Source organism: Rhinolophus sinicus, chromosome 18, assembly GCF_057876585.1.
Source record: "Rhinolophus sinicus isolate RSI-liver-muscle chromosome 18, RSI-T2T, whole genome shotgun sequence".
NCBI classification, from domain to species: domain Eukaryota; kingdom Metazoa; phylum Chordata; class Mammalia; order Chiroptera; family Rhinolophidae; genus Rhinolophus; species Rhinolophus sinicus.
The window spans coordinates 97588610-97616098 of record NC_142518.1 but is presented as its reverse complement, the minus strand read 5'-3'; the positions used below and the strand labels follow the sequence as shown (position 1 = coordinate 97616098).

General features: G+C 38.2%; 1 protein-coding gene across 1 annotated transcript in view; it reads right to left on the bottom strand.

Annotated features, from left to right (window-relative positions):
* Positions 1-27489, bottom strand: part of ADGRG4 (adhesion G protein-coupled receptor G4) — a 117087-nt gene that overhangs the window by 48834 nt on the left and 40764 nt on the right. Inside the window, exons 3-10 of the mRNA XM_019714659.3 lie at positions 11870-17866; positions 10688-10782; positions 8916-8980; positions 7418-7456; positions 6101-6154; positions 4424-4587; positions 2799-2931; positions 797-915 (exon numbers count right to left, since the gene is read on the bottom strand). Of these exons, the coding sequence (XP_019570218.3) occupies positions 797-915; positions 2799-2931; positions 4424-4587; positions 6101-6154; positions 7418-7456; positions 8916-8980; positions 10688-10782; positions 11870-17866 (6666 nt within the window). The remainder of the gene's footprint in view (positions 1-796; positions 916-2798; positions 2932-4423; positions 4588-6100; positions 6155-7417; positions 7457-8915; positions 8981-10687; positions 10783-11869; positions 17867-27489) is intronic.

Genomic DNA, 27489 nt, shown 5'->3' with positions numbered 1-27489 from the left:
TTTTTTTAAAAAGCACGATTGAGCCAGCAATTCTACTTTTAGGAATTTATGCTTCAAGAATACCCAATTTGTGCAATATGACATATGAATGATATCCATTAAAGCAGCTTTCTAAAAACAAAATGTTATCAACAACTTAAATATCTATCCATAGGAAACAAGTTAAAGAAATAAACTGTGGCATAGCCATGCAATATAATACAATGTAGTGAAAAAAAGAGTGAGGAAGCTCTTCATGTACTAATATGATAATTTATCCAATATATTATTAAGAGAAAAAAGCGAGGTACAGAACAGCATGTACAGCAGATTCCAGTTTGTGTACAAAAAGGGAGGGAGAACCTACATAACCATGTATATTTATTATATATCTATATGAATACGCACACACACAGACATACACACACATATAAATTCCCTTAGAGATGTATAAAATATCTTTGTGGATATTAGCTGAATAACTAATGTGGCTATCAGCAGTGGGAAAGAGATGTTTAACTGTGTATTATTTTTTTTTCAATACTGAACTATGTGAAGTATTATTTATTAAAACTTTTAAAAATTAAAATGAAAAACAATTAGCCAAAAATTGTAAAATAAAAGATATATAAAACGAAAAATACTGATAGTCTTAACTTGTCATGCCCCACTCCTACCTCCATCAACATTTTCTGAAACTGGATTTCTGTAGGGTGGATTTTCCTAAGTGAAGGTTTGCCTGTACTCTCTCTGGTCTCAGGTGAAGTAGACTAACTGAGGTTCCATTATTTCTCCAATGTGTACAGAACAGTCTTACCATCACTGATAGTAATATTAGCAAGATCCACAATCTTATCAGGAAGTCTTCGAAGCAATTTGCATTGTTTAAACTTTGGTTTTTCCCACTGAGATTTGCCTGTGTCGATACTGATTGAGCTGAAAAAGAGAGGAGAGAGGAACAATAAGCTTTCTTATTGGAGGATGGGGCCAGAATAGTCTTAAAGCAAATGGTGAAGGATCAAGTTTTATCTTTGGCTCACCTCCCTTTCATCCACTCCCAGTCTCCTGGCTGAGATAGCAAAGGAGTCCAGTGTTTAGAAAGTAAAGAAAACTTTGTCCTTGGGAAGGAAGTGAATCTAGGGTCTCCATACACGAGGTATAAACAGGCAAGAGAGCCTGAGATGGGGCATGACAATGTCCAGCAGACCAAGAGTCAAGGCAGAGATTTTGCCCATCTGGACATGACTCCTTACCCTCACTTTTCCTTCTTACCCCTGTTCCTGTTAGACTGTGGTCTCTATCTTAGCATATTAATTTACTCAAGGCAATTAACATAGCATCCCCTGTAGCTCGTTGGCCGTCATCATCCACCCTCCCCTATGCCTCATCTAATTCAAACCAATTCATTTCAAGGCAGCTAATGCATTTATTGAGCACCCACTATGTTCTAAGATTGGTAGTAGGCAGTGAAGACAAATAGGGCAGGGTCTGGTCCCTCAAGGAGCTTGTAAATTGGTGGTTTGAGACTGTAAATATAACTACATTTAACAGGCAAGATATGAGATAGAAAGCCTTATAAACAAAACTAAGTCTATCAAACCACCAAGTAAGGAACACTTGCAACTTTTGAGCAAAGCTGGTTGCTGAAAGGACAGAGATGGAGAAAGCGCCCCTATCCCCACTCAGCAGAGAAAAGAGCGCAAGCAGAGAAAGACATGGAGAAAGTACCCATTGAGTCCACAAGGGCAAATGGCCCTTTTCGCCTGGAACGTGGTAAAGAAGAGAGCCTGTAGGTCTTGAGTACTGTATTTAGAGGCTTGGACTTAATTCTTGAGTCAGTGTGAACCAGAGTGAGAGAGTGACATGACAGCAAGCATATTTTAGGAAAATCACACTGGCAGCAGTATGGAGTATAGCTAGGGGTTAGTGGACAGTTAGAAGACAAGGAGACTGTTCTAAAAGTGGGCAAGAGATAGTAAGGGCCTGTGCCAGGGCAGTAGCAGTGGAGTTGGAAAAGAAAGACTAGATGTGAACTCTGATTGTGACCATAAAAGCCACATGATTTGCTGACTAATTAGACGTAGGGAGGAAGAGGTAGACTACAGTTCAAGATGTTGCCCTCCAAAAGAGAGCTTTTAAGCCTCTGTCAAAAACCTGCTGCCCCTCTGGTCTGCCCACTTAACTTAATGGCACAAACCATTAACAGCAGAAAGAAAAAGAAGGAATGATGATTTTAAGAAGGAGAATGACAAAGTCAACAATAGAAAAGTAACTTAGTAAATTATTATGGCCCATCCACGAGGTAGCTTCTGAGGCAGTTTTTCGAAGTGGTCTTTATGAAGACAAATGTGAAACATAGAAAATGTTGATAACTCACTGAGTTAAAGGGTTATTGATATGAAGACAATGATTACCACTACATAATACTGAAAGGAATGCAGTGAAAGGCTAGATGAAAAAAAATATGATACGCCAACCTGACAACAACTGTGTTCAGGTAGTGGGATCACGAGTGACTTTTTTCTCTTTTGTCTTCTTGAAAATTTTCCTGGAATGTTATTAGGTTGCATTGTATGCTTAAGTAGGTCCAAAAGATGAAAGAAAGAAAGAATGAACGAACGAACGAACGAACGAACGAACGAACGAACGAACGAAAGAAAGAAAGAAAGAAAGAAAGAAAGAAAGAAAGAAAGAAAGAGAGAAAGACTGAGAGCAGAGGGGGAGAGAGAAAGCATACTCAGACAAATGACATAGAAACATGCCCCCAATTAACCAATTTGTGTATCTGAACTAGTAATTAGAACTTGGCTGCTACATACCAGATTCTAGTAGTGTTTCCAGCCTCATTTTTCAGGCATCTAGTTTGGGCTATCTCAGTAGGGTTGGTTGAGGGCCACTTATATGTCCCTTTGTATTTAGAGGCTGTCTCATCGGCTTTGCACTTTCCTGGCTCTACAGAAAAGACATATGCACATTTTAAAGGGCAAAAGGCTCTTAAAAGTAACATGAACATCCATTATGACCCATCATTTTTACCCTGCACACAAACATCAGCAAATAAGAGAGGAAACTTTTTCTACCAGGCCATTTAAAGCAGGCTTCACTGAAAGTAGCATTAAATGGAATCTTTTTATTTTTTTAAACAAGCCTCTCACTACAACCTCACATTTAGTCCTTTTCATTAAAATTACTGGTTGACAGGACAGGTTTTGTTGTTGTTGTTTTAAAAAATGATACACATGCCTTGAAAAAGATTCAAGCCACACAATGAGGTGTAGAGTAAAAATCAAAAATCCCCACCTGCCAATTGCCCAACTTCTGAGATACCCACTATTAATAGTGTGAGGTGCAATGACAGGAGACTAAGGCTGACTTCTCGTTCTGGATGGTTCCTCCCTTCTTAAGGGACTCTGGAGTGGATTTGGTTTTAATAAACTCAATGTATCCACCATCACCAATATAGACAGGGGATCTTCATTCTGATATTGGTGCTGAGGGCAAAGTATTGCTGCCAAGTGTTGTCACCTTAAGGGAGATGCAACCTAGGCTAAGTTTATGTGATAAGTTCCCAGTTTTTACTGACCGCTCAGTGGGTTTGTGACCCTGATACTGAAATCTTTCCCTCAAATGTTCAGAGAGTGGTCCAAGAAGTGGCCCCACCAGCCGTGCCCAGCCATCCCAGTCTGCTCCTTTGAATGAGGATGAAAGATGCCTTCCACTCACTTTCAGTACACTGTTCATTAACATCATTTGCATGGCGGCTCTGTCTGTGGCTTCAACACTTCTCTGCCTTCCATCTCACTTTCATTCGCAGTCACAGCCTGTCCTCTGCCACCTAATTAGTTTGTTGCCAAGGACTGTGCATTCTAATGCCTATGTGTGCTATCTGGGTTAGCTCAATATTTTCACCGCAGTCTATTGGGGAAAGGGAAGAAAGCTGGCAGCAATGGGAAGGAAGTGGCGTGGCCTGATAGCCTTTCTCTTTTACCATTAAAGCCTTGCTAATCTAAAAAGAAAATTCCCATGAGAGAAATTCTGGACTGTTCCCAGATCACTTTCCAAGATGAATAGGCTGGTTAAATCAATCAATAAATTAGCAAGTATTTATTGGGCAGCTATTATGTGTAATGAGGACGCTCTCCAGGTCTCTGGGTATTTATGCCAGAGAGACAATCCTTCCATTCCATTGATGGACTGGCCACTGCTGAAATCCAGAGCTGACCAACAGTCTCTGGTAATCCTTCTGGAACTCTGCTTTTTTTTTTTTTAAATAAGTTCTTAAAGGTAGAAAGCTTGTCAGGGCAAGTGAGCGTTGAGGATGTGAAAAGGAACATGAAGACCATTTCCCTCTCCCTCTGAACTCAGGATCGCTTACTGTGTGTGCATTATGAGCTTTATAATAAAGAAAAGTGAATGCATATGGAAATATCCCCCCCACAATTACCTAGTTTTTTCACTGTAACGTGTTCAGAATTTACTAATAACGTCAGTTGATCTTGTGTGAAGTTTCCATGCGTGGAGTTGCCATGTATTTTACTTTTGATCCTGCTGATCAATTCAGTGGGTGCTAAAGAAGAATTGGCTTTTATGATGACCTGACAAGCACATCTAAAAAATAGAACAAAAAATAAAGATATTGCAGTTATGTCAACAGAGTGTAATTTGTTGTGATGAAATTCTGTACAGATGACTTAATTGGTAGTCCATAAATATCAAACAGTTTACAGTTATTAAGTGGCAAATCTTAAGAAATGATGTAAGACAGCATATTGAAATCTTCTGATAAATTTTCTCATATCCAAAATAAACAACTCAAAACTCATTTTCAGAAGAACAGTCAGCAACATTTGCATTATGTTGAAATTGACTAGCCATGTTATTTCTCTAGGAGTTTGTGATAATTAATAGAGAAGATGAAGTACTCAGGATTTATTACTTCAGAGAAAACCTTTTATCCTTCTGGTCTCCAATTTAGCCATCATTACTGCAATAAGGCAAATAGGCACATGCTCAATTAGTCTATAAAGATGTGTTCTACAGAAAGCCTATTTCTATAATAAAATAATAATGATGATGATGATAATTATAGTAGCTAACATTTATAGAGCTCTTGCTCCACATGTTTTTATTCATGTTATCCTCACAACAACATTATGAGGTAGTGCTCTTGTTATCCCCATTCTACAGATGAGGGAACTAAGCCTCAGCCAAGGTCACAAAGACCTAGTATTTCATTTCTCAATATTCTTACCACTAAAAGATATGTTATGAAAGAATAGGGCTGTCCCTGACCTCAACCTCTGTAGCGAAGTCCTCAAACATTTTAAATCCCTTTATTGCATTACAGAGCACATTTCAGATAAGAAATGTACCTATGTTTTTTCTCTATTTCCATTTGTAGATGCATCTTTTTGAAGAACACATTTCTTATGTTTCCTACAGGAACATTACATGTGCCTGTGTTTACTCAAAATTTCTCTCTATGTCCAATCTAAGTCATGCCTACCCCTCTATCTATCCATATTTGGTGAAGTACCTACTCATTTTACACATTTCATTTGGAGCCTACTTCTTCGCAGCTTTCATCTTTCCAGTCTGAAGAGGGCTCCTCTTTTTTAAACTCCTCCTCTTACTGCAACAGACCTTATATTCTTAACACCCTGAACACTTCTATGACCTTTCCATGAATCTTCTTTGGCTATATATCCTTCTTGAGTTGCATCAAGCAGACAGAAAATAGCCAGTGTTCAGGGAGGAGCTGGACCACAGTCTGAACAGGATCAAGGATGCTTTCCATGCTGTGTTTTCAATTTCCCTGTTCAGTATTTTGTGGACTTTTTTGATGACAACAAACATTTAATTCCCCCACCCCCAAATTATGACCACTTTGGACCCCATTTTCTCTGCACTACAAAGAAGCAACAGGCAGACTGCTAGGCTGTGCTGTGACCAACTGAAACAACTTATTTCATGAAAACAAGAGCTCAATTACAGCCTCTGTAAAATCCCCACTAGGTACTTTGATCTTCTGACAACTCTGACCAACAGGCTGCACTTACAGAATTAAATGGAAGGAAAGTCAGAACTAAATGTACCAGCTATGAATAAACTCAGCTCCTACCTGTATTGTACATGGGAAATTGTAGCCATCTCTTGCCCTTCTCTCTGTTCCAAATAATGGAAAAGAAAGGACATAGCCACTGAAATCTTTATCACAATTGAGTACAGGGCTTATTGTCAACAATCACAATTATACTTTATATTTATTGTAACCCACTCTCATCTTCAAGTTACTATCAAACACATCAATGCATTTAATCCTCACACCAACTCTGTAAGGTGGGCAATCCAGGGATTGTCACCCCATTTTCTACATGAGGAAGTTAAGTCTCAGAGCAGTTAATGATCTGGCTAGTATCACACAGCTGATGATTCTCAGAACTGCGAGCAGAATCTAAGCCTTCTGGATCTGAAGCTTAACAAGGTGATGACAACAGTAAACACTACCAAGTATTTACTATACTCCATGTCCCATACTAAGCACTTTACACAAATTATCCCATTCCATCTTTCCAACAGCCCTGTGAGGAATGGTAATATTGTTATCCCCATTTCACAGATGAGGAAACTGAGGCACAGACAGATTAGTTAAGTTGCCCAAGGTCTCACAGTCAGGAAGTGGAAGAACACGGATTCTAACCCAGGTAGCCTGACTCTGCGGACAACATTATCACCAAAAAGCTTTTATACCTATTATTTGAAAGGGATTTTAGTTATGTCATGTTATTTATCATGTAGTAAATTAAAAATTTCTGACTCAGCTATTTACAGAAAGTATTTTAAGTGTTGGCACATGATTTGGAATGCCCTGTAGGCTTGATTGTACTTTGCATAGTCAAAATATTTATCTCATATTTAAATATCTTAAAAGCTGTGTGCTTACTAATCCTTTCAGAGTCTAACATTGTAAAGCTTTCAGGTACTGGAATAAGTACTGAGAATTGTGGCAAGGATGATGGGAGATAGTTTTGACACACTCTGACTTCAAATATACACAAATAGAGGGTAAGTTTATTATATAAATGACAGTCTTACAAACCATTGTGCCACTCTTGCAAGAACCGGATATTTTTGCAAGAAGTCCACAACCAAGAAATTCCATTCACCATTTACAATCTCCAAGTCATTCTGTACTCCCATAGCCCACAAAATGTACCTCAAAAAAACTGCCACATAGATAGTTCAGATAAAGCACAGGATGGTTTCCTTAATGGGTTCTTGTGCAGATTCCAGAGAAAGTAATTTATTTTGACCCTCAATGATCACAATACAGCATTGCCTGATAATATACTCTTGGGTGGAAGAGCTATTTACTTACATCTAATCAGGTACAGGATGGGTTGGTTACAAGTACATTTATTTTCAAAAATTACTTACAAAAGCTCGGTCCATGGTTATTTCTTCCTCAGAAGTGTCTCTGTATCAAAAGCATCAGAATTTATAGAAAAATGAAATAGAGTACCAAAAACACAAAGACACAAGTTCAGGAGAAAGATAACTCTGAGGCAAAACTGTAGAATCCCCCAGCTTGGAATTCAAATAATACTAGGGCTCCAAGGAGATACTTCAAAAGAGCTTGGTCACTATTTACATACCAAAATGATGATAAGCCTCTGACTCAGAAATCTCTCATAATAGTCAAAGCAAGGATGTATAAAAATATATGTATAAAGGTGGGAATAACTGAAATGTCCATTACTAGATAATTGGATAAATATGCCATGACACACCCATACAAAAGAATCCTATGCAGGCATTGAAATGAATAAGCTGGCCTGAAAAGATGTACATGATGTATTCTAAAGCAAAAAAAGAAAGTTGTAAAACAGTATATAGAGTAGGATCTCATTCTCTTGTAAATGCATGGCAACAGATATGTAAAATAAGCTGTTAACCAGAGTTATTGGAGGGCATGGGGCAAGGCAGGTTTCTGGAGACTTTTGCTATCCAAGTTATATATTTCTGTAAAGCTCTAAGATTTTACAATGGCCACATAATACTTTTGTAGTAAGGAAAAATAATTGACACAATTGTTTAAAAGAATGTTTTCTATTCCAGACATCCCCAATTTTTTAAAATAACCTACCATGAATTTATTTCTGTTACTTTCTATAAACATTCTTGAACCTATTTATATTTAAATATACAATAGAAACCAAAACTCCAGTGTATGGAAGAAAGGCACTCACATTTACTGTTCTAAAAATCAGCTTACTGTGGTATACTAGAGCCATGCCTATTTTTCAAAGGGATTCTTCTGGATGTTCCTTTAACAGAGGACTACTACCATATATATGCAGGGCAAGAGCAGAGGAAACATTTCTCAGGTGATCAATTGCTTCTGTCATGGTCTTCTTGATACTACTCAGTGCCTGCCCATTTCACTGCAGTCACCTCTCCAAATTTGTGCCCCAGGCAAGTCTTAGACTAGTCAGTGTTTCTTACTTTAAACATTTTAAGTTCCCATTGGAATTTCTAAATTCCTGAAATTGCATTATCTAAAATTGAAAAGACTTATAAATCCTCATGCTTGGCCATTCTGAGCCTTTCATCCCTTTAATGCTTGATTTTTTTTCTAAGTCACAGAATTATAGCATTTTAAAGCTAAAAAGGGCATTAGAGGTAACTGAGTCCAATTCCACTGTCTCCTCTACTTATTTTCTTGTTTTGTTCTCCCATTGGCTTTATACCCTACAGTAATAATACAAATTTCTTTCTCATTCCAAAGAGAACCTCCACTCAGAAGCAAAGGCACAACTCAAAATGCAGCATCTCCTACATCTCAGACAAAAGCAAAGGAAATCCCCTCTGGATAGGAAGAGACCCAGAATGCCCTCAAACTGCCCTTCAACCCACAGTAGATGACACTCACATACCTGCTTTTGATTTGAATAGCCAGATTAGCAAGAACAAATTCACTATCCTGAAATACAGAATTCAACTGTAAAAGACAAAACATATCAGTTTTAGTATTCCCACTTCTCTATCTCAGCAAAGTTACCTGAGATGATGTGATCATTAAGTTTCATTCATTATTTCAGTTGATTCAACATTTCCATCAGCTCCAGTTTTTACCTACTGTTAGAGAGGAATTGTGTCCCTCCAAAATTTATATGTTGAAGCCCTAACCCTCTAATGTGACTGTGTTTGGAACTAGGGCCTTTAAGGAGGTAATTAAGGCTAAATGAGGTCATAAGGGTGGAGCCCTAATCCTGTAAGACTGGTGTCCCTATAAGAAGAGGATGAAACACCAGAGACCCCACCTCTCCCTCTCTCTCTCTCTCTCTCTCTCTCTCTCTCTCTCTCTCTCTCTCTGTGCAAATACACACAGAGAAAAAGCCATGTGAGGACACAACGAGAAGGTGACCACCTACAAGGCAAAGAGAGAGACCTCACCAGAAACCAATCCTGCTGAGACATTGATCTTGGACTTTCAGTTTCCAGAGCTATGAGAAAATAAACATCTGTTGTTTAATCCACTCAGTACATCATACTTTGTTATGGCAATCCTAGTGGATGACTGTACTCACCCACTTTCAAGAACTTATAATTATGTCATATACACTTGAAAATAAATGTTGATGGGAAGAGAGGAAACAAACATGATCATTTACTGTTCATACAGATGCAAGTTGGTATCATCTGTCTGGAAAGTCACTTATCGATAGCCATTAAAATGTTCATGTCCTTTGATTCAGCAATTCCAATTCTAGAAATTTATCCTATAGAAATACTCAAGTGCACCCCAGATTTTATTGCAAGGGCATTATTGTCAGCATTGTTTCCAAATAGTGAAAAAATAGAAACAACATAAATGTTCACCAATGGATAATACCTGGATTTTTAAAAAATGCGTTACAACCATCTAGTGAAATATTATGCATCTACTAAAGTGTATGAGGTAGATCTATATTTATCATCATGAATATGCTCAAAGATAGATGGTTAAATGAATAAAAGCAAGTTGCACAACAGCATAATTAGTATGACTCCAATTATTTTCATAAAAGAACATACATGCACCAATGTTATTATATGTATAGGAAAAAATCTGAAAGAATATACCTCAAACTGTTGAAGAGGAGTTAATAGAAGAATTGGTATTAGAGAGGACATTTATTTTCTGGGTTTCAGATTTCAGTTTCTGGATTTTTGCAGAGAGTATGTGGTACTCTTATATCAGAAAAATGTAAGGGCAAATAAAACGTTTATTGTGTGGGGCAGAAAAAATTAAAATGCAGAAAACAAAAATATTTAAATAAAAATGGCATAGACTTCGTTATCACAGCTCTCCTACTTTCCACAAATAGGAAAATTTGGCAAAGACCCAGAATTCGGGTCAGTGGAGAGAAATGTACAGTTCTAAACAATTTACAATATTAACATTCCATAAAAGCTTTCAACATTGACACTGTGAAAGAGAAACTTCATACATCCTCATGGTGTTGATTACAGACTGGAGAGATTTGCAGCAAAAAAATCAAAACCAATTAGCTGTGAAATGTATTATGGGTAGAAAAAGTAAAGCCTAGTTTTAATCTATTCAATCTTTCATATATATATATATATATATATATATATATATATATATATATATATATATTCACATATTTTATATGTGCCATAAATATTCAAAAGATTATCTTACCCAATTTTCTGCAAATTCATTTACAACACTGGTAATAGGGATTGCTGGCTCTTCATCAAAAACAGAGAAGCTCATTTCAATATTGTAGAAGGAAACTGTAATTAAAAATAAGAAGATTAATTTCATTCATTTAGTTCAAGAAATTTAACTTAACTTCTGTCAATTTGGTCATAATTGCTCTTCGTTTTAAAGAAATCAAACAATGAAGTATCACTTTTAAACTTTGCTTAATACAACTCCAAGGTCAAGAACCAGCACTTTTGCCTTCATATTCAAAAGCAAAACAGGACATACTATCGAAGTTTTGCTTTAATTATTTGGGCAGTTCTATGCAGTTGATAGACATTCTCCAAATCTCCCAAATCCTCAATTTTCATTGGCCAAAAGATTTCCAGTCCATTTAATGGCCAAGCCGAATATTATCTCACAGGATCATTTGTCCTGAGAAAATATTTGTTTTTTTCCTGTGCCTTTCTGCTTCAGGTTTTTCTCTCTGTGGTTCCCTCTCTCTCATCTGTCCTATCAAATTTCAATTTTGGAATGTTAAAAGTTGAAGGAACATCCAAAATTTGAGCAATATGCAAGCCAAATACTCCCTGGCCTCTGATAAACATTCCAAGCTGGTAGCTGAAGGCGAAGATTGGAGAAGGCTGAGACTTGTATAAGAGGAATTCAAAAAGGCAGTCTAGAATATCTTTTGGGGTTTTCTGGTGTGTGGTCAATATGCCGGACCTAACACTATACAATCCTATTATTGGGAAGGGTTGATGTTCCTGACCCATGTTCACATTGGCAGAATCAGAGGTAGAGCATCAGAAACACAATAGGTGGAAAGGAGACTTAGAAATGTCATACTGAGGGAAAAGATATATGTGCATTATACTCCAATAAAGCCAAGATAAGCAAAATGGCTAGAGAATTCTGTAGTTGGATAAGATACCAACAGTACCCACTGTCTGAAGGAGATAAGATGTAATACAGAATTGTACACCTGAAATCTATGTAATTTTACTAACAACTGTCACCCCAATAAATTTAATAAAATAAAATTTAAAAAAAAAAGAAACTCCTGTGCCCTTCTTTATACTTTTCTGCCTTCAGAGAACTGACCACCTTGGAAAACACATGGCTTGTTGAGCATGCATTCCATTAGTGATACACTACACACATTGTGGAACGTACCTGTAGACTCAGTGGCAAGAGGTGAAGTCGATGTTTCCGTAGATAGAAAGGAAGGGGTGGGGTCCAGCCAGGTTGTCGCAAAAAAGGAAGACAGTAGTGAAGACACAGTTGCTGTAGAAGGATATGTTACTCTAGTGGATATGAGTGGAAATGAGGCTCCAGTAGCGGTGGATGTGGTGGTGGTGGTTGTATTTGGAAGGGAGTCCAGTGTGGGCTTAGGAAAAACTAAAGTAGGAGATGCTGATGCAGCTGGAATTCTGCTCCATGCAGATATTATTGTAGAGCTAGGCCAAAGCATGGAACCAATAGATAGGGTGGGATTAGTTGTAGAAGGTGACCTACTCATTCTACTAAAAGATGAAGGTTGAGACACAGTTCTGGAGTTGACAGTCACAGTGGTTCTGGAAGAAGCCTCAGGGGATATGGAAATGTATACACTGCCATCTGTGATTTTCATAGACATAGGGAGAGAAGTTGGGAAGGCAGCAGTGACACTGCCCACTGTAGGCATAGGAGTGATTTTGGTGAGTATGGTACTTACAGTGGCAAAGGGTAGTGTTGTAAAGTTAGTGAATGGGTGTGTTGGTGTCATGTTAGAAGTCAGAAATGTGGATTTTGACACCTCTCCTGTAGAGGAAGTTATGATGTGAGGCGTATTAGATACAGTTGCCAGAGGGGAATCCGAAGGGAGACTAGATGAGATCCAAGTCAGCATGGGTGAAGTAGGAGCCTTTGAAATTATAGATCCTGAAGCAGCACCAGAAGGATTCAATGGGAGTGTGGTCTCAGGAGTTACAGATGGGGTTGTCTTCTCAAATGTCTGCTTAATTTCCGCCAAAGTGGTAGGGATAGATCTTGAAGATATTGATACTGAAGGGCTCTCAGACATCCCCAAGGTAGGAAGAATTCCTGATGTGGAAATTGATGACATTGCCATAACATCTTCAGATACAAGAGCAGTCTGAGGGGCTGTGAATGCTGACAAAGACCCAGGAACAAGGTGTAGAGTCTCTGTTTCCATCTTGTTGGGTGTAGGTACAGGAGTAGTGGTGAAAATTGGAAATTGAGAATCTTCAGCTCTGGATGTGTTCCAGGAAGTCATAAGAAGAGACTGGGTGTTACTAGATGGAGTTCTTGTTCCCAGAACTGGAAATTCAACCATTTGGGATGTGGGAGAGAAAAAAGTCTTTGGAGTAGAGAACTCAGTTTCAGTACTATGAGGTGAAAAAACAAATGATGTCAAAGATGGCAGAGTTGCACTGGATGGAATCCGTGAAGGATATGAAACAGGGGCATTCACAGATGTGGCACCTTTTATTAGTTCAGCTGTTGAAGTATTTTCTGACAAGGAAGTCGTCTTTTTTGTATTTGAAGAAAAGTAAGTGGTGGCTTTTATACTTTTTGTGGGTCCAGGAGTGCTCCTAAAACTAGACAAAGATGGGGAAACCTGAATATTTAAGGAAGTTTGGAGACTATCTGAAGGAGTAGATGAAAGCACACTTTCAGGGGCAGCAGTTCTGGAATAAGCATTTGTGAGAGCTGTTATTCTACCACTGCTTATAGTATATAGGGAGCTGTTAGTAATTTCAGATAATATGCCTATAGTTGTAGCCTCATATCCTTGGGATGATTGTTGGGTGGTTGATAGAAATGGTGAAAATGTGATCTTTGGAATGGAAGAAATAGCTTCAGTGGAGGTAGCGGTGCCTACAAATGGAGTCACCACCCTAGTCATAATAGTGGTTGGAATGGTTTTCACAGAAGAAAAAGTTGGCTCTGTTGGAGAGGGAAAGGATGTAGGCATGATCCTGGAGGACATTTCTGTCATTTCTGAAGTAGTGAAAGCAGAGGAAACCATTGTGCTTTTTGAAGTAGGTCCAGCATGTGTCACAGGTGTGATAGCCAATGTAGATGTTTGTATGGTCATAGTAGTCCTAGGGGTAGTTGAAGACAATAATGTAGGGAATGATCCAACTCTTGTGGAAGTATCAGAAGAAACAGCTGGAGGTGAGAAAGCAGAGTCATGAACCAATGTTGAGGACACCTCAGAGACAGGCCCAGAAGTGGCTAGAGAGGGACTTTTCAAACAATCTGGGTGTGCTGTTTTAGGAGATTTAGTCTTTAGTATTGTGGGAGTGTCAGAAACTCTTCTGGAGGTGAAGGCAATGACACTAACTGGCAGTGAGGACATCTGGTAGATAGGAATGGATTTTCCCATAGAGGTGTTCCCAATAAGTGCCGCAGTTACATTTGGAGCAGGAAGGACTGTAGTGATCCCATCAGTAGAGATAATTGTAAATTTGGTACTAGATAGTCCAGTTGTGGAAAGAGACAGGGACTCGGGGGAGGTCTGTGTGCTTTCAGAAATGGGAGAGGCAACTGAAGTCACCTCAGGTTGAGTCCTGGGTGAAAGCAAGTGTGAGAGAGTTGTGTTGATGTTTACAGGATTTGATATTCTGGTTGTTCTGGAAGTTACGGTATCTACAAATGAAGTATTCTGGCTGGATGAGAAAGGGTGAGTCACAGAGCTGGTGCTTACTGTCATTTTCTCAGTCCTGGGAGTATATACTGAAAGGACACTCAAACTTTCTTTTTCAGGAGACAAAGATGTGGTAATTGTCAGAGCTTGTGAAGGGAGAATTGTTTTCCCAAAACTGGTATACATTTCTGGAATGTGAATATCTGTGTTACTTGAGGTCCAGGTAGGTGTAGTCGGAGTACTCTTAGAAGTGGGAGATGAAGTTGAAATCCTATCACGTGAAGTTGCAAGTGGAATCTCCGACGGTGAATGTGTTCGATGACTGGGAATTTTTGTGATCTCAGCAAATCCTGTGCCTGTCATTTCTGAGGATGTAGTGCTCTGGGCCTCTGAAATGAAAGGATTCTTTGATGGGGATATTTCTGTGGTGTCCACAGTTTCAGGTGTGTTTCCCAGGGTGGTGGCTATCTGCTCTTTGTCAGAAGACAAGGTAGAAAAGTCAATCACTGATAGGGTGGGGACCGGTGTGTTTGCAAGACGTGTGGAAAATTGAGAAATGAGACCATCTGCTGAAGTAGTAAGCTTGTTGGCAGAGGCGTGTGAGGACATGATCTTATCAACAACAGAAGTTTCTGTGGTGCCAGTAACCAAACTAACAACATCTCCACTACCACTGGAAGTGTACGAAAAGTTTACAGCATGGGTAGAAGTCTCCTCCACTTGAGATACTGAGTGGGTTGCTATTGGTGTAGACATAGTTGAGATCATATGAGTGGAGGACGTATCAGGAGTGTTGTCAGGGAGAGATTTAGAGCAGGCCAGAGTGGGTGTGGATGGAGTTACTGTGTCAGCTGAGGTGGAGAAAAGGGTGGTCTCAGCCTTAGTTGCCACAAGAGTGCTAGGGCTCAGCGAGGGAACTTGAGTTTCTGTCAGAGAGGGAACGGCTGTGGGTGTCATCCTGACAGAGATCACTGTAGCCTCTGAAGTGGTGTGAGCTGAGACTCTGTGGGTAGGCACAATGTCGCTGGTAATGGAAGCAGTCTGATCCAACAATGGCACTGATGCTGTGCTCACATTAGCTGATGACAGAGTTGAGACACCTGAGAGTATAGATGTGGAGGAAGCCCTGGACAGTGTAGAAGGCTCAGACATGGTAACGTTAGTCTCAGATACCAACATAGAGGTGACAGCAGAGACATTAACTGGCAGTGAGAACATATGGGTAATAGGCACAGGGGTTGCTGAGGAATGGGTAGCTGTAGGCTGTGGAGGCAAGATACTTGCAGACAAGGACATAGCTGTCCTGTCGGTAGGGATAGCGGTAGAACTGCTCTCCAGTATCCTTGTGGTGGAAGCACCCAGGGGTTCAGGGAATGTCTGTGTACTCCCAGAAATGGGATATGGAGTTAGATTCCCCTCAGGTGGAGTCTCTGAAGTCCAAAGTGCTGTATAGATGGGGGTGGAATTAAAGATTTCTGTCATCCCATTGTATGAACTCTTAGGTGTGGTTCTCACCAATTTTGTAGAAAGCCAACTTTCTCTCACCTCAGTAGTTGCAGTTTTACTATCCAGTGAGGTAGATATCTTTTCTAAATCAGGAAAATGAGAAATGGTGACAGAAGTTGTCACCATTTGTGCAGACTCATCTGTTGTTTCCAGCATTGTTGCAAATGGAGAAACCTCAGTTGTCACCGCTATAGTGGATTTTCCCTTATGATAAGGGGAAGTTGTTTCTTTCCTTGTCACAGTAGCATTAGATCTTTGTGTTGTTGCAGACCCTGGTACAGGGATTGTTGTCTCTCCAAATTCAACTGTACCTTTTATCTCTGTTTGTGTGGTCTCAGAAGCACTCTCCTCAGTAGAAAAATGTGGCTCAACCTCAGCAAGGGTAGATATATCTACTGATGGAACAACTGTCTCCCTTGATGTTGAAAGAAGTTCGTTTCCAACTACTGTGGACATAGGGGTGGATTTTAGTAGTAAGATGGTAGGTTTAAACTCAGGCAGTTTCATTACAGATGTGATTCCAGAAACTGTGGAGAAATTGGAAAACCATGGAGATGTCAAATTAGGTAGAGCTGTTGTATACCTGTCTGTGATAGCATCAGTAGTAACAAAAGATTCAGCAGTAGTGATAGCCTCACTCTCTGTGGATACTTCTGGTTGGATAATAATATTAGTAGTTGTGGATGAATGTTCTGTATCTGAAGTACTCCCATGAAATATGGATGTCAAAAGGGTCTGGTCTGGACTGGAAGTCCAAGTGATCTCACTGGTGGAGAATAGGTGTGGCTCAGATGTGGGACCCAACTCAGATGCCTTAGATGTGGAAGCTGATCTAGTGGAAATCAAAGGAAACATGTTTTCACCCCTTGTGGGTGTATTCTGGGTATATACTTGTCCAGTGATTGTGGGGGAAAACATACTTTCAGCCGCTGTAGGTGCAAGTGTGATTCCAGGAGTCAAGGCTGTATGTGTAGTCTCAGCATCAATAACTGTCTGTACACTCTGAGCTCCAATGAATGAAGAGGATGTACTGAAAGAAAGGGCCATAGAAGAGGCCTCTTTTGGCATGGAGGTAGATATTGTATCCTCTACTCTGGGTGAAGCAACATCCTGGAAATTTGTAGATGTCAATTCTGTGTCAGCTGTTCTTAGCTCAGGAGTTGTCTCCATAGGCTTAGTTGGGAGCGTCATTGAATGAACTGTAAATGATACTTCTGTATCAGTCATTGCCAATGTAGATGCTGTCTGATTTCTAGGAAATACAGTATCTCTTGAAGAAGCTGTGGAGATGAGCACAGATTCAGGTGGGGATGCTGATGCAGTCCCAATGTGAGTAGTTGCAGCTGACGTCTGTTTCACAGTGGACCAAGGTACAGTTCCAGCTGCTGTAGATGCAAGAAACTCCTGGCTATCTGTGGAGATAGGGAGTACCCCAATATCTGTGGATTTGTATTTGGGCCAAGATGTTGTAGACGTGGATGTCGACTCAATAGATGTTGTCTTCATAATGGCTGGCTGAGATCCAGTTGCTGAAGTTTTGGATACTATTGAATTCTTAGTAAATCCGGATGCATATAGGAAATTAGTAGCTGTAGTTGGATGAAGGGCCTCAGTAGCAATGGCTTCAGCCATTTTTGTTGTTCTTGTGCTCTCTGAAGGTGAGGACTTAGTTATTTTCATGGAATTGGCTGTAGTGTCTATGGAGGTGCTCTTGGTAGGTAGAGCAATGGCTGCTGAAGTAGACAAAATATCTGCTGCAGAGGTAGCTGTTTCAGCTATGGATGTCTTTAAAAAAATTGGTGCAGTCATTACTTCAAGAGGTGGAGATGTTCTATTAGCATATGATATGGTTGTATAATCAGTTGCAAATATAGGCATGCTTTTAGACATCATTGTAGAAGAATACACAGTCTTTTGTGGTTTTAGTCCAGTAACTTGGGATGGGGTTGTCAAATCTATCTGTGGTGAAAGTGTTGTACTTGTTTCTTGAATTGTTATATCTTCAGAAACAACTGAAAAAATAGAAAGCATATGTTACTTTGGATTCAGATTTAGAAATCAGAGGTGATTCTTTAAAAAAGAGCTCTATAGTTTTTTTTCTCATATTTTTAAAAGGAGGTAAGTATCAGATATAATCAAATCACTTAATTACTTATGAGGATTTTCTACTTTCTAAAACATACATCATACTCATAATGCCCTGGTTAAGCAACAAGTAGGAGGACGTCCATTCCATAGAGTCTCCATAAAAATGTCTAGGCACTCCTGAAAGTGGTATACATGCTAGAGTAGTGTACTGATTAAGAGGATTAGCTTGGGAAATGGACCAATTTCTTGAAAGACACAAGTTACCAAAATTCACTTAAGAAGAAAGAGATAACTTGAGTAGTCCTATGTCTACTAAAGAAATTGAATTGTGTGGTTCAAAATCTTCCAAAAAATAGGACCAGCTTTGATTCACATAGATGTAGTTTTAAATCCTGGCTCCATCACTTTCTCATTATGTAGCCTTGGATTAATTACTTAACCTCTCCGTACTTCAATTTCCTCCTCTGTAATGTGAGATAATAACACCTACCTTATAAAAGTTTTGAGAATTGAGTTAATGCATGTAAAACACATAGCATAGTACCAGGCAAACATTAAGTACTCAAAAATAATTAACTGTTGTGAGTAAAGGCTTGCTATTTTATTTACTTATTTATTTATTACTTTTTTTAAGGCTTGCTATTTTACTCTTGATCAAATTTCTATTATTCATCTAAATACTATAGATTAAAAATGCTTTGATCAGGAACCCCAAGATTAAAATTTCTTTAACGTGCACCACTTATGTATATATATTTATTTATCAATAATGTATATATATAATAAATTTGTATTATGTACATTATAAACATACACAAAAATAGAAATGTCAAAGGATACGATAAAAATAAGTATAAACAGAAGTTTTACAATATTTTCTTCCTGCACTCTAATGTATTGTCTGTGTACCTCCTAGAATTGTGAATTCCACTTTGAAGACCACTGGGGCCTACCTTATGTCTCAATTCAAGTCAATTAAATTTAACAAATATTATGAATACTATTCTAGGTCCTGTGAGAAATGTATAGTTTATGACATGATTTCTTCCCTCAAAAAAGCTGATATTCTTATTGGAAAAGTCTTATAGTACTGAAATATCTTAGACAAAATGTCACATAATATTTTTAAAACAAAACAATGAAAACACAATAAATAATAATACCATTTATAATAAAGTGAACTGTAGAATGCAATCGGAATCCAAATATCTCTAAAGTGAAATCAATGGGAGATCATTGGGGTGAGAGAGCAACACTGGCTTCAAGTTAATGAGGAATCTTTCTCTTAGAAGAGTCACCCCAATAAATTTAATAAAATAAAATTTAAAAAAAAAAAAGAAGAAGAAGATGCAGGCCTTTGAGAAATTATGAGGTTTGGGTAGAGAAGCAAAGGCACGTGGCAGTAAGTATGGAGGCAGTGAAAAAATGTCTAGCTGGGAGGGAACATGATGGATAGGGGTGAGAAAGAATGTCAGACTAGGCATGCTATCTTATTTTATGCACCTAACAAACTTGTAAGATAGATATTACAATTACGCCCATTTCAGAGTTGAAGAAACAGAATGTCGGAAACTTTACATGAATTGCTCAAGTTCACACTTGGAGTTCAAACCAAGGTCTATCATCTGTGCTCTTCACCACTACACCATTTGGAAGGGTATAGATTCTTGAGCAAGGAAAATGAGTTGATAAAAAGTAGCTTTAAGGAAAATACATTTTGTGGCAGTGTACAGGATGGGTAGGAATGGGGGAGAATTAAGGCAAGGAGTCCTTTTAGGGGGCTGGTAGAGTTATTCTACCTGCCTCACTCCCGCTAACTCTGGATCAACCCAACGTTCCATCGTCTTCATACCTGCACTTGAGAAGTCAAGTACTGACGGACATAGTCACACAAGAGGATGAACTAATATTTCTATAAATTCATGGTCACCAACCTCAAATAAACTTTTCACACTACCCTAATATCCTACCACTTTTCTCTGGTCAATTTATGCTCCTACTATCTGCACTAACTATTTAAAAACCTTCCCCATTCCAAATTCTACCCCCAAATGTTTATCAAGTAACCATGCCTCTTACTTCATAGGAAAAAATAATTCAAGTCCATGGATAGAAATTTAGCTGTGCTACTGTCTCAGAAATCTTACATCAGCAGTCATCTATCTCTCCTTTCCCCAAGGAGCCTTTCCCTCCTGATTTGAAACATATTCCAATCTCCTGCAATAAAAATAAATAAATAAATAACCCCACATTCCTCTGCAGGTACTGCCCTACCTCTCTTTTCGCCATTGCACCCAAACTTATTTAAAGAAAGTTTATCTATACTAGTTGTCTCCCTGCTCCCCTATCCCATTCTTTTGGCTTCTGCCGTCATCATTCAATGACACAGCCCTCACTAAGACCACCAATGCCTTCCATATAGACAAATACTACGGATACTTTAAGTCCTCATCTTACTTAACCTCTCAACAACTTTTGATAACGTTGGCCACTCCATCCTTCTTTAAATACTCTTTTTGTTTATTTCCATGACATAATGTGCTATTGGGTTTTCTCCTACTTCTCTGGCCACTCCTTTATCTCCTTTGCAGACTCATTCTATTTTACCTGGCTACTGAATATTAAAGTCCCCCAACGCTTGGTCCCAGCACTTCTTCTCTTCTCACTCTATAGTTTCTCCACATCTAGAATTCCAATTTACACCTTTACACGGATGAATCTCAAAGTTATATCTCTAGACCAGATCTCTATTCTGAGCTCCACATTTATACAATCAACTCTTTATTTCATATAATCTCTTGGATATCTCATTAACACCTCAAACTCAATGTACCCCAACTGAACTTATTATCTTCTCTCCAAACTGGGTCCTCTTTTAGTATTCCCTCAGTGAATGGCACTATCATACATTCAGTTATACAAGCCAAAATCTTCTCCCTTTGTCTCCTTCATTTTCTCTTTCACTGGCCATAGCCAACCCATAATGTCCTTTGGATCTTATATCCTAAATGTCTCTTGATTTTGTCTGCTTCTATCATCTCTATCACTTACCACCATGATCAAGTTACTATCAATTTCTCACCTGGACTACTGCAGTAACCTCCCAATGGACTCTTCCTCTACTCTTGGGCCCCCTCCAATCTGTTCCATAATGAAATCAGAATGATCTTTTTGAAATATAAATTTGATCATGTCACTCACACATTTACACCCAGCTCCCCTTAGTGGCCTTCCATTATTCATAGGATTTAAAAAACAAACAAACAATTTTCTTAACAGAGCCCATAAATATAGTCATAGTTTTGTCACTACCTTCCTTTCCAGCTTTAATTTGTGCAGTGTCTCCCTTGTTTTCTGGGCTTCAGTCCTTCAACACTTGGCACTCTCTTTCCCACCACAAGGCCACTCACTGCATATGTTACCTCTACATAGAATATTCTTCCCATATTTCTTCGTCTCTTTAACTCATGTTTCAGATCTCAACTCATACATCACTTCCTCAGAAAAGCCTACTTTCCTCGGTTTCCATAACTAGGTCAAACCAATCTACTCTAGGTGCTTATGACACCTTATACCTCTTTGTCATAGTACTTGTCACAACTGCAGTTTTACATTTGTGTGTGCTTATTAATGTCGGCTTTCCTCACTACAATGTATGGGCATTGATCTCATCTTTCTTTGCTCACCATTGTATCCCCAGTGCTTAGCACAGGGCCTGGCACATGATAGATACCCAATAAATATTTGTAGGCTAACTGAATAAGTGGAAAGGATAAGGGCTTGGAATGAGATGAGTGGAATCCTATAGATATTGGAAAAGAAGAATTGACAGGATATGGTAACAAAGAGGTTTAAGAGATAAAGAAGACAGAGAACTCAAATTTTGCTTTTAGGCAACTTGGCAAATGGTGGCAATATTCATGAATATAGGAAAATTGGAAAGACAGTCTCACTAAGAAAAACATCCAGTTCAGAATTGGATAAGGGGAATTTGGGGTAATGGTAGAACATCCAAATGAAAATTGTGCATAGGTAGTAAAATTCAAGACTGAGTCATAATTTTTCTCCAGTTCAAATCACCAAAAATGAAATCATGTATGGTTACCATTGGGAAATTAACATTTTGAATTTATCTACCTGGGGTGCATATTACCTACCATGTAGAAATAATTATGGTGGTAGTGAGACAGCATAGGGACTTGGGCCCAGGGCCCAGATGGCCTTGGGGAATGCTGGATAAGCTAACCACAAGAATACCACCACCCCATCACTCTCTACACAAAAATGCATAAGTAGCTGATTGTTATCTCCCTTCTACCAGTTTACTTCCATATAAGAGTCTAAACCACTGTTGTGCATGTGCAGTTGATCAAGGTTTGTCCACTTTAAATCTTCCTCGGGTGGTGATAATGAAGAGTCTGCCATCTTGCTCCCACAGTGCAGGTGCAAATACAGTTACCAGGCAATGCAGCCTGTAAAGAAAGCCTGCCTTTTTCAAAGAGCCCACCACTTTCAAAAAGCCTGCCTTTTCATGCAAACATGCTTTGTCGCCAACCTATAAAAGCAGTCCCAGAGTCGGTTCAGAGGACCTTCCTTTCCTCTGTGCTGTCTTACTTGTGATAGAGCATAAATTAATAAAATTTGTCTGGAAATTCTTCTGGGGCTTCCTCTCAGGTTCTATCTTGAGAAACCCAAGAACCCGAATGCTAGTAACAGTGGATAATCTACTAAGTTGTTTCACACTAAAATTACTTTTAACTTCATGTATAGAAATACTGAGACGTGTGTAGAATTTTCTTTTGGGGAAAAGAAAAGTGTTATTTATTGGTCTCCAAAACCCCAAACATTACATTTTTACTTAGTCAAGTTTGAGAAGGAGAAACTCAAAGCAAAAGATTTTGAAACAAGAATTCCAATATTTAGGATCAAATATATGGTGATAGAAGGAGAACTGACTCTGGGTGGTAAACACACAATGGGATTTATAGATGATGTAATACAGAATTGTACACCCAAAATCTATGTAATTTTACTAACAATTGTCACCCCAATACATTTAAAAATTAAATAAATAAAAAAAGAATTCCAATATTTAGTTAATAACTGAGAGGCAGAAGACCCACCGTGGTGGTGGGGGTGTGTGCTATTCTTCTAAATGTCAAATCCTACCAAATGTTTTTCTATTCTTTTTTTATAATTAATTATTTATTTTTCCACTAACAGTTGATGTTCAATGTTATTTATGTTAGTTTCAGGTGTACAGCACAGTAGTTAGACATTTACACAATTTATGAAGTGATTCCCCCCCACCCATTATTCTAGTACCTACCTGGCTCTATACATAGTTATTACCACATTATTGACTATATTCCCTATGCTGTACTTTGCATCCCTATAACTATTTTGTAACTACTAACTTGGACTTCTTAATACCCTTCACCTTTTCCAGTGTCCCAACCCCCCTCACATCTGACAACCATCAGCTTATTCTCTGTATCTATGAGTTTGTTTCTGCTTTGTATGTTCATTTATTTTTTTTCTTTAGAGCCTAATGTGTCATGCGAGTTAGGTGAGGTGGGGTCTCAGGGAGTCACCAGGGTAGGACGAGTGGTGTTCACCAGGTTAATATAGATTCTGGTTTGATGCCAGTACTGAGCCTAGAGCTACTCAGCAAAAGTCTCAGAGTACACTGAGGTCTGCTGCTGCCTGACTGGGGCCCACGGACACCTGAGAGTTGTCCAAGAAAGAGCACAACATGGTTGGGGCTGGCTACTGGCTGAAAAAGAGCCTCCCTCGTTGTGCGAGTTGGATGGGGCAGGGTCTCAGGGAGTCACCAGGGTAGAGAGAGCAGAGTTCACCAGGCCAGTGCAGATTCTGACTTGGCTGTGTGGGGGAGGGCTCAACACAGGAAAGATGGTGTCTGCCTGCTAGTTGCATGAGACAAAAATTCTGCACAGGGAAAACGGCGACTTTCCCTCCAGTCCTTGCTCTGCAGCCACACAACCCAATCTCTCCCTGTATATCTCTGATAACTCACAAATAGCCTTTGCTCTACCAGGGCCCAGGGTGAGTCCCTTCAGCAAGTGAGTCTGTGTATGGGCCCTTTAAGAGGACGTCTGGGTTTCCTGCAGTCTTCCGTATCACCCAGATGGTCAGAATCCCCACTCTTTTTGTAGATTTTTTTTTTAGGATTTTGTGGTCATTAGCAAATAAAATGAGTGACAACCAGAAGCCTACCACTAATTGTGTAGATGAGTTGACAAAAGTACACACATTATAAGGAGAAAAGTCAAAGTTATATAAGAAGTATTTTTCATTTAATTTTACAACATTGTTTCAATTATCAACGGTTCACTTCATATTAGGCCTTATCAAGAAATGTATATTTCAGCAGCATAATATTTATTTCAAGCTTTCTGCTTTCAAATTTGTCCATAACTACAAGTAAAAGAAAAATTGTCACGATCTTGGTTTCCATTTTTGCAGATGGTTTTATCACAGCCAATTGGCTTAGCAAACCTGTTAAAATGTCACTTATATCACATTGGAGGAGTGTGGCATCCTACAGCCTGAATCGCTTTCTATGAATGCACTAATTGTTGAGAGAAGAGTTCACAATTCCGTCTCCTTTACAAATGATTGATTGAGCTGCATTCACTTTATAGGAAAACAATAAAACACTAAGTACCACAAAAGGCTAAGTTATCTTCTTTGATGCAGCATTCAAAGAACACTGTTAGAAGAATCCTAATCAGTAATGGGAAACTCTTCTAGAACACAAAAGATCAGAGTTAGGCATGATATTTTTATCTAGAGAGGGCTGAGCTATAGATGTTAATTGTTATTAACACTTCCAGTAAGCATGTCAAAAGGAAGCATAAGATTTAGAAAAACGAATGAGTAGAAAAAAATTGCAAGCAGGTGATATTTTAAGTACCAGATATCTTTTCGGAAATAATGCAATTTACATTGCTTCATTTTAAACTGAAGCTTGGATTTATATATTTCAGCAAACCTCCCATTGAATCTTTCAGAGGAAAGGTTTTGTTTTTTTTTCCAGAGGGATTAGTGTGTCAAGTTTTTCCTCTAAAGTCTTTATTAATAAAAAGTCTCCCTTAATTAAAATCACAGAATTTTAGAACTAAGTCTTGGAGATTGTATTCAGACCCCTCATTTAGAGATGAGGCCCAGAGAAGTGCAGTGTTGAGAAGATGAGATTTCCACAGGTAAAATATGTAGAAAAGAAATATGACAATGTGTGCCAGTGCCTCAGTTATCTAGTACCCATAAGTGCATGCCCTCAATTTACACAGAATCACCAAAAACCCAGGAGAATGAAGAGACTCTACCTAAAAGAACCAATGAGAGACAAGCCTAGATAATAAAAATCAAGTTCTACAAATGCTGAACAGCTTGACAAAAAACAAACACCCAAAATAATGAGACATAAACTTTAGAGGAGAGCATCACAGTGCTATACCAAAATATGAAGGTGCCCTTGGAAGCCTAAGGATTGAAGCCCAATGGGAATCCCAAATTACAGCTATGCCCTAAAACAAAATTTGCCTTAAAGAATCATCCATGTCCTAAATATAGGCAATCAATCAAATGTCAGTAACTTTGTAACCAGGCTCCATAAGAATTAAGGATTCTTTCAAACCTTAAATCTGCAATGAATTACAATGGGTTAGCAAACATGTTCAATTGATACAGAAAAGACATCTGACAATATCTCATGTTCACTCATGATAAAATCTCTAAGCAAGTTAGGAATAGAAGGTATTTATATGAACTTGATAAAGAACATCACCAAGAAACCTGCAGCTAACATCAACCATAATTATGAGAGATTGAATGTCTTCCCACTAAAGATGGGAACTAGGCAAGGATGTACACTCTCACCACTCTTATCCAACATAGTACTAGAAGTTAGAAGCACTTCAGTAAGGAAAGACAACGAAATAAAAGGCATTACAGATTACATAGTGTCCATGTATCAAATCCCAAGATCACTTCATAGACTGTGTAGATGCCTAACCACTGCGCTATACACCTGAAGCTGAAGTTGAATAATGTTGAATTCCATGTATAATTAGCTATATATATATTCACAGGAGGTGGAGTACAGCATAGGGAATATAGTCAATGTTATTGTAACAGCTATATACGATGTCAGAGGGGTTATCACTTTGTGAGGGTTGTAAATATCTAATTATTACATTGCTTTGTACACCTGAAACTAATAAAAAAAACTTTGGATGGTTTGATACCATATTAATTTGTATTATAGTAAAAGCAGAATTCATAAGAGATAGCTGCAATGACAAAATTCCAAGGAAAACATGTTTCTTGAGATTTTTCAACTTCTCCTCTTATTGTGTTGTTTGAAGCCTTTGTACAAAGAGTGTTTGAAGAGCTCATGATTATTTTCTGAAAAGTTAATGCAATGTAAGGTATTTCCCAAAGTTTGTAAAATAATTCCCAAAGCTTGATATTATTTGATATACATTATACATTACATACACATTATAATTATAAATGTAAATGACATGAATGCATGAAATATGTATTTGTAGTTTTCCCTCATATAATTACTTGTTGAAAATAAATAAGTCATGACAAATTTTTGAAAAAAGAAAATCTCAAAGAATCTAAAAACAAACAAATAAAAACAAACATCTCCTAGAACTTAAAAGTGAGTTCAGCAAAAGTTAGAGGATACAAAATTAACACTAAGCAAAGAGTTCTAAGACTTGACACCAAAAGCATGATCCACAAAAAGAAAAATTCATAAATTGGACTTCATCAAACCTAAAAGCTTCTGCTCCATGAAAGTCCATGTGAAAAAGATAAAAAGCAATCTATACCACCCAGAGTCAGTGAACACACAACATGATATATAGATGATGTATTACGGAATTGTACACTTGAAACCTATGTAACTTTACTAACAATTGTCATGCCAATAAACTTGAATTTTTAAAAAAGGAAGAATGTCTTTCTAAGACAAATGATTTTCTTTCATACTTTTCCTTGTTGTTCCCTGAATTATTTTACTTATAATGATATAGAAATCCTTACTAATACTTGAAGTTGGAAATTTTTAAGGTCTTTTTTTTGTTGTTAAATTTTTTATTAAAAACAATAGTAATATTTTTTACTGTCTTTAAGGGCCAGAAGCAAGTTTAATACTTCCTTCTCCCAACACTCCAATAAATATTCCTGTATGAAATCAGGGAAAAAAAGCAATCTACAGACTAGGACAAAATATTTGCAAAACATACATCCAACAAAGGACTGGAATATATAAAGAACTCTCAAGACTTAACAGTATTTTTTTTGTAATGGGCAAATGACATGAATAGACAGTTCACTAATGAGGATATATGGATGGCAAATAATCACAGGAAACGAAGTTCAACACCACGAAGCATCAGGAAAATGCAGATTGAAACCACAATGGAAGATCACTATACACTTACCAAAATGGCTAAAATAAAAAATAGTGGCAACACCAAATGCTAACAAGGATTCAGAGAAGCTAGAT